Source organism: Trachurus japonicus, chromosome 21 (assembly GCF_045865225.1).
Source record: "Trachurus japonicus isolate A0001 chromosome 21, Traja_1.0".
NCBI classification, from domain to species: Eukaryota; Metazoa; Chordata; class Actinopteri; order Carangiformes; family Carangidae; genus Trachurus; species Trachurus japonicus.
This window is the reverse complement of record NC_140927.1, coordinates 6,567,075-6,580,821: the sequence shown is the minus strand read 5'-3', so window position 1 is coordinate 6,580,821 and position 13,747 is coordinate 6,567,075. Positions and strand designations below refer to the sequence as shown.

General features: G+C 42.6%; 1 protein-coding gene across 2 annotated transcripts in view; it reads right to left on the bottom strand.

The window, feature by feature from the left end:
- Positions 1 to 1,650: 1,650 nt before the first annotated feature.
- The window catches only part of slc37a1 (solute carrier family 37 member 1), a 30,965-nt gene continuing 18,868 nt past the window's right edge, over positions 1,651 to 13,747 (bottom strand). The window contains exons 10-21 of one of the 2 annotated variants that reach the window (XM_085764435.1): positions 10,601 to 10,675; positions 9,169 to 9,210; positions 8,596 to 8,718; positions 7,698 to 7,788; positions 5,983 to 6,045; positions 5,675 to 5,760; positions 4,990 to 5,038; positions 4,605 to 4,678; positions 4,004 to 4,082; positions 3,244 to 3,341; positions 2,628 to 2,692; positions 1,651 to 2,043 (exon numbers count right to left, since the gene is read on the bottom strand). In XM_085764435.1, coding sequence (XP_085620561.1) covers positions 2,028 to 2,043; positions 2,628 to 2,692; positions 3,244 to 3,341; positions 4,004 to 4,082; positions 4,605 to 4,678; positions 4,990 to 5,038; positions 5,675 to 5,760; positions 5,983 to 6,045; positions 7,698 to 7,788; positions 8,596 to 8,718; positions 9,169 to 9,210; positions 10,601 to 10,675 — 861 coding nt within the window. In that variant the 3' untranslated portion in view covers positions 1,651 to 2,027. The remainder of the gene's footprint in view (positions 2,044 to 2,627; positions 2,693 to 3,243; positions 3,342 to 4,003; positions 4,083 to 4,604; positions 4,679 to 4,989; positions 5,039 to 5,674; positions 5,761 to 5,982; positions 6,046 to 7,697; positions 7,789 to 8,595; positions 8,719 to 9,168; positions 9,211 to 10,600; positions 10,676 to 13,747) is intronic. The other variant, XM_085764436.1, reaches the window with a different exon arrangement.

Below are 13,747 nucleotides of genomic sequence, written 5' to 3'. Positions count from 1 at the left end.
GAGATTAATTGCGAGTTAACTATGGAAAAAATGCGATTAATCGCGATTAGAAAAATTAATCGTTTGACAGCCCTAGAAAGAAAGAAACAATTAAAATGAGCTTTAAACTCAAATCGAAGGCAGTTATACTACAACAAACTAGTTTACACAACCAACAACATTGCACTGCAGAATAGATCCACAAGGTTTGAAGAGTCTGTCGTCTGATCTGACAACTTTACATTCAAAACATCTCCGGACCCCCACCCCCACCCCACCCCAGCCCTGCACATAGTGAAACATCAGCATCTGGAGGTTTGGTATAAAAATACAACTTTGGTGAATTTAATTCAGAAAATACCTCAGATTGACAAAATAAGTTAATGTATATCTTTTAAATTACAACATGATCCCACAGTCTCTTTGGTTCAGTAAGGCAAATGCGACATGCAAGGCATAAACCTCCACAGTCCAGGGGGGTCTAGTGGTCTCAGTCCATTTGGGTCCTAGTGGTCCCTGTATGACCCCCTTTCACACAGGTCCTCCACTGCATTTATTATTTGTTACTTTATTACAATAGCGTCATGTTTCTGCTGTTCCAGAATGAGCTGTCAGGTCCCCAATTTGAAAACATTTGTCCTTTGAGATCTAAATAACAGAGCAGATGTTGCTGAAGGTTTGGTGAAGTGACTCAAAGCTTTCTGCTTTTACATCATCTTCAGAAGGACAAATCTGGATTTGTGAACGGATTCTGGATAAACAAAGACAACAAAAACATGACTGACCATGTTAAACCTGTGAGCTTTCACTCTTAATAAAGAGCTGGGCTCAGGTACTGTAGGACATTTGAAGTGGGTGGATCAGATGTTAAAGGGATAGTTCAACATTTTGGCAAATTGGCCCATTGCCATAATCCCTATAGTCACAGCAGTAGGTTCGTTACCTTTAATTGTCGGTGCAAGCTATTTTTAGAACGGCGGAGCAGAGCCGTGAGCTGCTCAGAGCTACGCTACGGAGGCTCGTGGGATTTCTTGGTTTCCCTCATCAAACTCATCAAATACACAATCCAACAACTACAAAACGCTCTGGTGGACAAGTTGTGACCTGCACATTCACCACGCTATGAGATAATAACACAACGTTACCAGACAGAGTTGTTTTAGAAGGAAATACAGAGACTGCTTGCCGAAAAACTGTCCCTGAAGGCAACACGCATCGGCTGTTTTGCATGAATTTCCCTCTAAAACAACTCTGGTAACGTTGTGTTATTATCTCATAGCGTGGTGAATGTGCAGGTCACAACTTGTCCACCAGAGCGTTGTGGAGTTGTTGGATTGTGTATTTGATGAGTTTGATGAGGGAAACCAAGAAATCCCATGAGCCTCCATATCGTAGCTCTGAGCAGCTCACGGCTCTGCTCCGCCGTTCTAAAAATAGCTTGCACCGACAATTAAAGGTAACGAACCTACTGCTATGACTATAGGGATTATGGCAATACCAAAATGTTGAACTATTTTTCTATCCCTTTAAGATTCCGATCTAAGCTAAGTGGCAGGTTAGATGTACGAGTGTGTGGAGCTCCTAGGGACATGAACAGGAGGAGTCAGACCCAACCTACAGGAGGAGCCTGTGGAACATCTCAAGTCCCAGCATGTGTGTCATTAGTAAGGCTACTTTTCTACATCTACCAGCTGTGTGGTTAGACTGAGCAGGCAGTGTTGGAAACAGGTTGAGGTGAGAAAGAGAGCAGGAATCCTCTCCTGTACAGGTCCACTGTGTGAAGACTCCTCCAAGCTGCTGCCAGCAGGTTTGGTCCATCAGGCACAACTTCACATCTCCATCCACCATGAAGGTACAGCCAACACACTGTGGCTGGCACAGCAGTGTGTGTGTGTGTGTGTGTGTGTGTGTGTGTGTGTGTGTGTATGCATACATACACGTGTTAGTTCATTAATGTGTGTGTGTGTTCATGACAATCAAGTTACAGTCAGAGCTAGTCCATTTCAGGCTTGGACAAGTGGTTTCATTGTGTGTGTTTGCGTGTTGGCTCAATGCTCCTTCAGCCTGTGAAGTAGAGACAAACATTTACACCATGTTGATAAGTTGGTGTCATTAAGTTTCACACTCATAAACTGAACAGTCAAAGATTATCGTTGGTATTTCAAACTAAATTTTACATTTTGTGTCCATGAGCAGGGCACTCTGTCTGTAGACTAGTGAAGCAGGACACCTTTGTTACCAGGACAGCTCCAAAGTTGGGTGTGTACATTGAAAGTGTGTGCACAAAAGACGCTACACCTGAATGGCCCCCCAAGTTGGTCAAAACTATGTTAGGGAGTCATATTATTGTGTATTTGCCTGTTCATTGTTGTGGTTGTATTTCATTTTAGATCATAGTTCATTGACCATTTCATAGTAAGACACATTGGGCAGGTTGGTGAGGCAGAAATGCAAAAACACTTTAGGGTTCATGTCCAGTTAAATGCTAAGAGGGTTTTAATTTGTGCTACTGGCTACAGGAATAGTTCAATAGTTTCTAACAGGGCAATCAGGAGCTCATGGTATTCAACTAAATTATTGCTCTATAACCTGTTTGACAGTGGACACTGAGTAATGAAGATGATGAAGAGGAGAAAAGCAGGACTTACTCTACAGCAGAGATGGGACGGGATTTACTTGATGTCAGCTCCTTTGTCACAAGTCGTAGCAGAAGCTGTATGAACATTCGTTAGGTCAGTAACGTAGGTAGTCAGAGGCAGACACACTGAAAACATCAGGAATCTCTTTGTAAGGTGTATAGAGGGATTGGAGACTGAAAACACAGCTGATATGTTATTGCCTTATGAAGCTGTCATGGTGACATCCAAAGGGAATTGTAGGAGGAACACTGTGTAGTTCACCAGAGCTGTCTCCTTCTCACTCATTCACCTTTATTTACTTTTTTTATGCACCTTGTTATTGAATAAATTTGCATGACCAGTACCAACTGGTTTCATGTTGCTTCCCTTTTCCCCAAAACAATGGGCTGGGCTGTATTGGAGCAAAAACCATAAAACCAAGGATACCTGCTGCAAGAGGACAAAGAGCTCAGTGTTACAGAGGTGAGCTGCAGAGCTGGAGTCTTTTAAACCACTGTTAACATATATTGTATAAATATATACGAGCGTTGTTGCTGCTTCAACAGCAGCTCAGTAAAACACCAGGTGTGCTTCCTCTGGTGTGGTGTTCACACTGAAACTTGTGTTGTTGATGGTTTTCACTCACCAAGAGAGCAAAGAAGTCAGCAGTCATCAGCATGTAGAAGACCTGATCCCAGCCGCCTGCAGACAACAGGCCAGCCAGCAGGGGGCCCAGTGCTGCACCTGACAACACACACACACACACACACACACACACACACACACACACACACACACACACACACAGGTCAGTGTGTGAATGGGTGTGCCATACTACTATGTTTTCTATGGAGACATTTGTCTCTTTATTATTCAATCAAATAGAATTTGCAACCAAAAAGAGAGCAAAAGAGTTTGCAAGTGTGCAATTGCAGAAAAGTTTTAAGAGCATATTTCTTCAACTTCAATCAAAACTAATGTTTCTAAGTAAAAGGATATGATGATTTTGCTTATAAATACACCAAGACACCCAGTCCGCATTGGAGCCAGGTCAAACCCACCAATAGAAACTCTTCTCTCATCCATCAGCGTAGGCCCCGCCCATTAAGTGCAGTTGAACGCGCAAGCAAAACTTTTTAGCTTGCAAGCTAAGAGGACTGATTTTCTAGGAAAAGTTTTTAACTTTAACTTTTTTGATTGCCACTTATCCCTGATGCTCTCAAATTTTGTTGTTGTTGCAAATCTATTCTATATGATTGAATAATAAAAGAGACAAATGTCTCTCCATAGTTTTAATTTTGACAAGATGGGGTGTAAAGAAGACATCTCACATCACATCATGTGGATCTCCAGTATACAGTATATACCTACTGAGTCCCAGATGTTGTTGTGACAGTGGTACTGACCTACAGATCCCGTGCCGTCAATGATAGCGGTGACGGTGGACAGTGCCCTGGCGTTGCCCTTCAGGCTCTTGTGGGTTCCCTGGGATCAGAGGGAGAGAGAGGAGACAGAGAGATGAGTCCATGGGCTGGCCCCTGACACACATCACACACACATGACATAACCTGCAATCAGACCTGAAGCCAGTTTCTCACAGTTTGACACTTTGACTGTGTCTTTGATATAACCAATGGCTGAATCTAAATCCATCTGTTGCACAGCACAGTTTAGTTCTTGATTATCTTAAGCCAGACTATGGTAGAATGAACTCTGGGTAATTCAGCTCCAACTGCTTTGGTTACCTCAGCAGGAAACATTTGTCTTTAGGAAGAATTAATAATCTGATTTCTCTGTTACCACTCTTTATGCTCTCTCCGGGATAATGCCAGCAAACTACAAATCATGAGCCACGTTTTGCTGTTTTTTGTTGGCTGTCAGCGCGGGTGTCACTAGTTGTTAGTTACCATGGTAACAGTGTCTTGGACTGGGGGTCTTTATCTGTGTGAAACAGTGTGACAAACAGCAGACTGATCTAGGAATCAAGCAGAGACTGAACATGCTTACCAGATCAGCAGACACTGCAGTGGTGATGAGGGCGTAGGGTCCGTTGACCAGACCTCCACACACCAGCAGCATGCCTGCAAACACACACACATCAGCTGATGATGCATACACACTCACATCAAGTCAGCTGACTCCTTTGAGGACCTGTGCAGTGATGAATATATAATATTAGAGCTGCTGCTGTGTCACAGGACACAGTCACTAAAGCTCTATTAATAGATTATTAACTAATGATGAGCTGATGCGCTCCAGACTTCATACACAATGATCAGCTGGACAACAAGGTGAGCTTGGACCCAGAAGATGTTTAGTTGAATAATTGACAAACACTGAAGATGGTCTGCTCTGACTGTGGCTGAGCCGAGGAAGGAGGCGGAGCTCTTACCGATGGTCGGCCCCAGACCCAACTCACTGATCATGGAGAAACCATACAACTGCAAGACAAAGACAGAGAATGACAGTCAAACGCTGCAGGAACCTTCATCCCTCACCTGTCTCAAACAAGGTTATTATAGTTTTTACATTTTCATTAGTTTGATTTTTTATTTCAATTTAGTTTTAGTAAGTTCAGTGAGTGATGAATCAGTTTTAGTTTAGTTTTTATTTTAGAGGAATTGACTAGTTTTTATTTAGTCTTAGTTTTTCAGGTTTTAGGAGAAAGCCTCTGTCAGACCTCTGAAGATCAACTTCCACATTAGTGGGATTTTAGTTGCATCCCATAATGTTTCCATCAGTCCTTATCAGGTTCCATTCACTCTTATCTAACTGTGGGTCGTACTCCAAGTGGTCCCATATTGAGCTGTGGCCTTTTCTTCCTGCAGCTTTAGACATTGACTAGAAAACTACAACTAAGCTGCTGTTATCTGACTACACTTTAGTTTGAGTTAGTTTTACATTGTTCACTGGAACTTTGATTTAGTTCTCTATTTTTTTTTTGGGGGGGGGGGGGAATTCAGTTTACTAAATGATTTTTCACTGCTAGTGAACTGTTATAAGCGTGGTGTGAACACATAAGCAGCAGCCTGAGCTCACATCCTGCTCCAGTCAAAGGAAGATGTGAGAGAACCTACTGTCGGAGCAGCCAGCAGCAACATGACTGCACAGGTGGTGGCTCTCTTCCCCAGCTTATCAGAGATTACTCCTGCCAGGATCCCACCTACACACACACACACACACACACACACACGAACAGCAATGAGTCAGGGTCATCCTTCACACTGACCATAATTCACAGTGGTGAGGACATGTTGACTGTGAGGGCTGAATGAAGGAAGAGAAAAAAACTTTTATGTGTGTTCACACAAACACACGCTCCCACAAACACGCCTCTCACTCTCTCAAGAGGAGAGTCAGAGGGACATGTCAACAAAGCCCTTACCCACAATTCCTCCCACATCAAACAGAGTGGAGAGATCTCCAGCCTTCTTGGCATCCAGGTGAGCTGAAATACACAAACACACACAGGCTGAGCAGCTGGTTCCGCTGCACTTTGTCTGGCATTTTCTCAGTCTTCATTCTAAAACCACTGTCCTGCAGCAACTTATTCACATGGATCTGAGTAATGGGATCAGACCCATGGACCCTGTGTCCTTCTCTACACCGCACACAAGTCTGAGGTGCTCAGGTGGATGTATAAGATGAAACGTGTGTAAACAGACAGGAATGTGCATCACTGGATTAAATGTATTCTCTAATATGAAAGAACCACTGAGGAGATTCCTCTCACCACACTGCAAAAACTCAAAATCTTTCCAAGAATATTTGTCTTATTTCTTGTCAAAATGTCTAATTTCTAGTCAAAACTAATCTCTTTCCACTTAAAATAAGACTCATCACAAAAAATTAACTTGTTTTTAGATCATTTTCACTTGTTTCAAACAAATTTTCACTTGAAATAAGTAGAAAAATCTGCCAGTGAAAGCAAGTTTTTCTTGTGCTTGTAATAAGAAAGAAAACCTTGCTCCACTATCAGATTATTTCAAGTGAAAATCTGCTTGAAAGAAGTAAAAATTGTCTAAAAACAAGCTACTTTTTATGTGATGAGTCTTATTTTAAGTATAATGAGATTTGTCTTGACTGGAAATAAGACAAATATTCTTGGTAGTTTTTGCAGTGCACATAGGGCGGATCCCAACCTCCAAAACTCTCCTCATACTAAGGTACATACTGTAACTGTGATAATGTGACAATATGGCAATGATATGAACATTTACCACAGTGTATACTTGTTTGCTGTCTTATTCTGATTAAAAGAAAGAAAAAAAAAACTTTGGTAAGGACTCGGGAATCTAAATGTATGGCTAGTTAGCAAGAGAAAGAGTTAAAAGATTTGAGAGGCAAATAGTGAACTTAATGCAATATGAAGGTACTGTTATAGAAATATGGTGATTGTTGCTCATCTTGTTGTCAGTAAACATTGATATAAGCAGAAACAGAACATGATGTGATATCACAAAGGGTATAGGAATGATTCTGATTAAAAACTAAAGCGAAATGCACCTGTTGACTGAGTCATATGTTACAGTACTAAAATATCCTGTTATACTTCAAGTCTTACTGCCCCCTACAGGTGAGATATTCCAAGACAACGGCTTCAATGAATTTTACGTATAGTTTTAAAGTGCATGTGCTGAAGAAGAAGAAAGTGACATCAAGAGAGACCAAATCAAAATGTAACAGTAAAACAGTAAACAGTAAAAAAAAAAAAAAAAAAAAATTAAATAAATAATTCATTGAACAAAAACCTGTGAGAGAGGGGAAGGTTCCATCTTTTGGTTCACTTGGTTCATAATTTATCAGCAGAAACATAAGATCTTTATTACAGAGGCTGACATGATTATAGTGCTGGGTAGAACTGTGGGTATGCTCTTTAATAAAAAATAATAACCCTTATTCTAATTATTATTTGAGCACTTTCCAAAAATGTAACAGTAAATAGAATGAATAAATTCAACACATTTCAAAGCAAAAGAACAGATAGAACAATTAAAGAGTGAGGAGCATTAAAAGCCACTAGAGCTGTGTGGGGCCCTGACTGTGCAAACTGCTCTGTCAGGAACTAGAGGTCTGATCCAATAATGTGCTGGTCCTCACCCGCTTTAGTGATGTAGAGCGGCAGCCAGAAGAGGAAGGTGTAGCTGACCAGCTTGGCAAACAGCAGACTCAGAGAGAACTCAATCACTCCCTGGGAAGACAAACACACACACACACACACACACACACACACACACATTACACACTGGTGTGAGTGCAGCAATCAGTCCCACACTCATCACCTCTGGAGCTGATGGAGCCAGAGGCAGACAGACATGTGATGAGCTGCTGTCTGCCTCCACAGACAACCATGAGCAGATGATCTGTTTTATCTTCACACTCATTCACTACATAGACAGTACATAGATCAGCCATAACATTAAAACTGGCAATTGTGAAACATCAACTACCCAATAAAAAACATGTTTCCCATATATACAGAAATCTGTTACTAGATACACCAGACAATACTTTTTATATTAAAAACAAATGGGAGCTGGAGTTAAATATTATAATTGAGGATGGGGAGTGGGAAACAATGTGCATTGGATGTCATAAAGGTATCAATAGTAACATGTGGAAGGAGTTTGATTGGAAGACGAAGACAAGGTTCTTTAAGGCGCCTTCCGTGGTTTCTAAATTTGTAGATAACCCAGCTGCAATATACTGTTGGAGAGGGTGTGGAGTGGTTGGCGACTACTCACACATATTTTGGGATTGCCCAGTGAGGCTTCCTTTTTGGAAGGGGTAAAGAACGGGATAGATAAAGTTCTGGGAATTAATATACTATTTATCCCAAGTCAGTTTCTTTTCGATCTAACTCCTGAAGGCATGTACACTAGAGACCAAAAGCACTTGTTACATATACTCTTGATGACTGCTAGGAAAATGGTGACAATAAAATGGATGAATCCACAGCCCAACCCAGTGTGTGTGTGTGTGTGTGTGAGTGACTGACTGGTATCCGCAGAGCTCCCATGAAGCTAATGGCAGACGGCTCAGACTCGCTCTTCACCACCACCACAGGCTGCACGGGGACTCGGACCGTGTCCCTGGGCAGCAGCAGCTCTGTGTCATGGCTCTGAGGACGAGGAGACAAAGATCAGTGGAGACACGGGGGGACACCCAGTAAACCTGCACTGAAGAGCTTACAGCTTACAGCTTACAATTTATTATGTTGCAGTGATTTTACATTGGGATGATCAGCATTATTGTCAGATTATATAGAAGCTGCTGCATGGACTGAACTGTCACAGGTTGATTATGAAACAAGAGCTTTAATCTGGACTTCAATCAACAACAAGATTAAAAGGAAGAGTTGCATGAAGCAGACCCAACTCTACCACCATCGAAAAGTCCAACAATGCCTGAGACTGAGTCCAAATGTCCTGACCTCAGGCTCACAAGCTTGATGATGATGATGATCAGCATGTTTGTATGACCAGACCAACATCCAGAAAAGCCCAGTTGACAGAGTGGACATTTGCAGTCAGCCTCAGAAGCTTTCACCCAGCGCTTGATAGGAACTGACCTTCCTGTTTTGAACACTATCCTTGTAACAGTAGTTGTTCACCTGAGTGAATCACAACCGCATGTTAAACTTACTATCAAACATGGCAGCAACATTCAGTCTCTTATAGGTTATATAGCTACCATGGAAAAGGGAAAAGGAGCCTAAAAAGTAAAAAAAAAACACATTAACCCTCTGCGGCTGGTATTGCCCTCGGCCAACAAACCACTTCTCAGTTGCTTACGTTGACTCACTCAACGTAGAAAAAATATTGTGAATGTGCATCTATATGTGAAGATGCATATTTAATTGTTTATATTAGTAAAACTGTGGTTTTTCGTCTGTGCCTCAGGGCTGCATTGTGCAGTACAGCAAAAGCATTAACTGTCATCATAATCAGTGCTTTTCCTCAATCTACAATCTAATGATCCTGACAGGAAATGGATGCAGGAACATTTTGTGTGGAAGGAACATGATGGAGCAGTTCAGCTCATTGCACCGATCTCTACTGCGTGTCATTTCCCCAGTCTCTCTCCAGTCTCCACTATCCTGTTAGTTAAAGCAGAAGTAAGCGATCCGGTCGTTTTGGCTAATGCTGCGTTCCAGGCAGGCTTTTGAAACCGTAAGTTACGGCTTCAAGTCACGACTTACGACTTTGTAGCGTTCCAGGCAACCCGTAACTCGTGTTTTTCCGACCTGTTTTACCTGTGAAAGTCACTATAACGGCCACTCGTAACTTCCGACCCGTGAACTCGTACCAGATCGAACTGGTACGACTTCACAGGTCGGAAAAACACGAGTTACAGGTTGCCTTGAACGCACCATAACTTCTTGTCAGCCGATGGAGTCAGAAGCCCCCGCCCTTGTCATGGATCTATTGGTCCTCGTCCCTACGTCACCACATTCACGAGCATCCCTTGGCTGCACACACAGCCCTTCATGCCGTTCTCTCTCCTCATTGGATAAAATTTGTACTAGGATACAAGGAAAGTTTTCTGCTCGGCTCAGAGCAGAGCAGAGTGACTGACAGACCCGTGTTTCAGACCAAACACTCTATATAAGTGATTGCCGTCAGAAGATAGAACTATTATTAAGACTTATATTAACAAAAAATTTCCGCTTACTTCTGCTTTAAGGGTCAAAATGCCCTAAAAATATCTTTTCAAAAATTGCTTAGATGTCTTTCATGGTTGATAGTTTGAAGTCACAACACAACAGCCCTCAGTCACACAGACACAGATGGACACAGATTTCCATAAAGGTCAAACAGAAGGTCTCGATAAGAGAGAAGTAAAGGTTCCGCTGCCTGTTGTAGGATTAACAACAAAAACATTAGAGACTTTGCTGTGAATTTTTGTGCTGACTTTCTTTGAAGCTTCTCAGGTTCAAAGACCAAGACCTGAAGGACAACTGTTGTGGTGTGGTGAACACTGACGGACAGAGGGATACACACCTGGTTTTTGTTGTCCTTATATTGCAAATACACCTCAGTGTGTCCATTTGCTCCATTCCAACTCTTAGTAGAAACCTGTGTAAAAGGGACACATTGTTAGTTGAGCTGTCTCTCAGTGCTCAGAGACAAGGAGCAGTTTGCAATGATGTCAATGGTGTCAATAATTTTTTTTCGGGCCGTTTCTGGAATAATACCAGTTTTGTTTTTGTCTCTGTGCTAAGTGTTATTCCACTGCAAACACAAGAAAAAACCTTTTTAAAAACCAAAGCCTTTCGTAACAACTTTCTGGAAGAAGTGGCGCAAATCTGAAGAAGTGCAGGGCTACCAGTATTTTAGGCCATGAGGCAGGTGAGCTCACTGATTTGACAGTTTTACTTTAAACACTTTTTCAAAATTGATAACCCACGTCACAACTAAAACACACAATTCCCAAAACAGTTAATTTCATGTTGAAAATCACGGTGTAACTAAACAGACACACATTTACAAAATACAATAACACACTAACACAACTCACCAGGGGCCGTATTCACAAAGAATCTTAAGGTTAAAAGTAGCTCCTAAGGGCCGAATTTAGGAGCAACTCCTAAAAAAAGTGGGTGTGTCAGTCTTAAATTTAGGACTCCTAGTTTTTTAAAATAAGAGTAATTCACAAAGTATTTTATGCCTAAAAGTAGCTCCTAAGTCTGGGAAAGCTTCAAAGTCCTCGTGAGGACTCCTAACTCACTAAGACCTATTCACAAAGAATCGGAAATGGCTGCAGCCAGGCAAATGTATGGAGGACTGCGAATTGCTGCAGAGGGGGGAGCTGGAGCACCTGCCCCTTTGCCCTTTGATGCCCAAAGTGCCTTTTTGTCGGTGTTTTTTTTTTTTTTTTTTTTACAGCAACAATATTTACAACATTTTCGCTATAAAACGGGAGTAGTGACGGTGACGGACTGTCTAATATAGGCGTCGCAACGGTCGGACCGAGGTGACTGCAACCGCTGCGATGCAGTCGTGCTGATGTGATCCAAAAATATTTTTTAAAAGTTCGTGGGTGCGTTAGACACACATCAGTTAGTAGTAATAGCTCGCGTGATAGGGCGGCTTCTTCACTAAACTAAACTTCAGGCCACAAATTTGGGTAATGCATTTTCTTTTCTCATCATTATTATGATCACCATATAATATTAGGGCTGTCAACAAACGTGAAAATTAATATTCGAATGTGGGAAGAAAAAAAATCAGCTGCTTTGCGAGTGTGCGCACTGACCCTCATAGAGTTGCATTTGCACAGCGTCACTCTGAAAGTGGAAGTGACACGCAACAAAAACTGTAGCAGATGCAGATGGCAGGGAGAAACACGAATGGACAGAAAGTTCAGAGCCCAACTTGGCAGCAGAGAGAGTGGTTTGGACTCGAAGCAATCTGAAAAGCCCCGTCGGACCTGAGACAAAAAAAAAAAAAAAAAAGTGAAGCGGAGCGGCGGCGGCGAGGAGGAGGGAGGGGAGGGGGCGGGGGGCGCCGCCGGCACACAACAACCAATCACCGTGTTGAGCGCCTCGAATTCGTGCACGAGAATTGACGTAATCCATAGCAACGGGGCGTCACCAGGGCGTCACTCTTACTCTGCTCTTAGGGCGTTTTCACACCTGCAGTTGTTCCGATTCAGCAACTAAACCGATACAACTGTTGCGTTCTTTTTTCTGGGCCGTTTGTGTTCACATTGCATGATTCTAAAGCGGTACAGCGCTTTGCGCTGTGGAACAGCGCCATAGCAACGGCCCTAACAACACCCCATCAGCTGATCAGCAACAATGGCAACAATGAACCGCGGGCTGACTTGCAGTAGTGAGGAGGTTCAATTTCTTATTAATATTTGGGCAGACGAGTATTTAGTTGAAGTTCAATTAAAAAAAATGCCCAAGCTGACTGGTTTATGGCTGGGGCGAGACCTTGAAGTATGCCTATAATGTGCTATAGCTACAAATGTAGTCTAATAGGCTACATTATTATTTATTATTATTATTATTATTATTATTATTATTAGCTAGTGACCAAGCGTGCTGTCCGCTGTCTCAGTGCTGACACGTGAATGAATGACAGAGCGTGTCACTGCCCGTGAGAGAGAGAGAGACAGAGAGAGAGAGAGGTGGTCAGGTTGTGTTGGTCAAGCTGTGTTTTCAGTTTCAGGTGTCATAGTTATGTCAGATGAATTGTCCTCTAACACAGCCATTCTCAACCTTGGGGTCCCTCCCGACCCCAGTTGATGTGGCTGGAGGGGGCGAATGAACGACATGTTTCTTGGCATGCATTGCTGACCTGGGCATTGTTTCTTAATAAATTAGAAAAACTTTTCTTGTCATTCCCCTTTTCCGTGCATGGTTGAAGGAGATTGGCTTGCATCCACGCTCCACTCGCTCCTGCGCCGACAGGTCCTCGCATGTCACATAAACCAGCCCGGGTGTGTGGACACCGCATCAACTCGCCAGCCGCATCTATTTAAACTCCGTCACTTTGTTTTGTTCTTTTGCCCTGATGAAAACCTCCAGGTCGGAATATTGGCCAAGGAGACAAAACTACAGCAGCCAATTATTTTTTTCAGTGCAGGGATCAAGAACTAAAAAGGCAAAAAAAAAAACCCCACCGCGGACAGCGCTGCGCTTTATCCATCATGCGTTCACACCGGCGTGTGTGTGTTTGTGTGTTGGGGCGGGGGGTCGCGGACAGCAGTGCATGTGAAATTGGGGGTCGCGACTCAAAAAGGTTGAGAACCACTGCTCTAACACACCCTACAGTTTGACTCTTTTTTTCTTCTAGTAAACGGGCACCGTAGCATGACTAGTTATAGGGGTTGTTTGCGGAGCTCTGCCCGGTGCTGATCGCCGCGGGTCAGCTTGGAAAGGCTGGTGGACTCGTGGCTTGAGTTTGCGTCTTTCTTTTCTTTTGGCCACCGGCTTTCCTGTTTTAAGGCCAAGACGACACGCTGCTGATGCTCCATTATGTTTTTGGGGCAGTTGCCCGTGGTCCTCCTCCTCCGGTTGCCAGGTAACCAGTCAATTTATTCTTAATTTATTTATTTATTCCATTTATTGAATATCTTTGGTAAGAGCAAAGATATTCAATAAATGGAAAGATACTCCATGAGCGGCTGCTCCAATGATA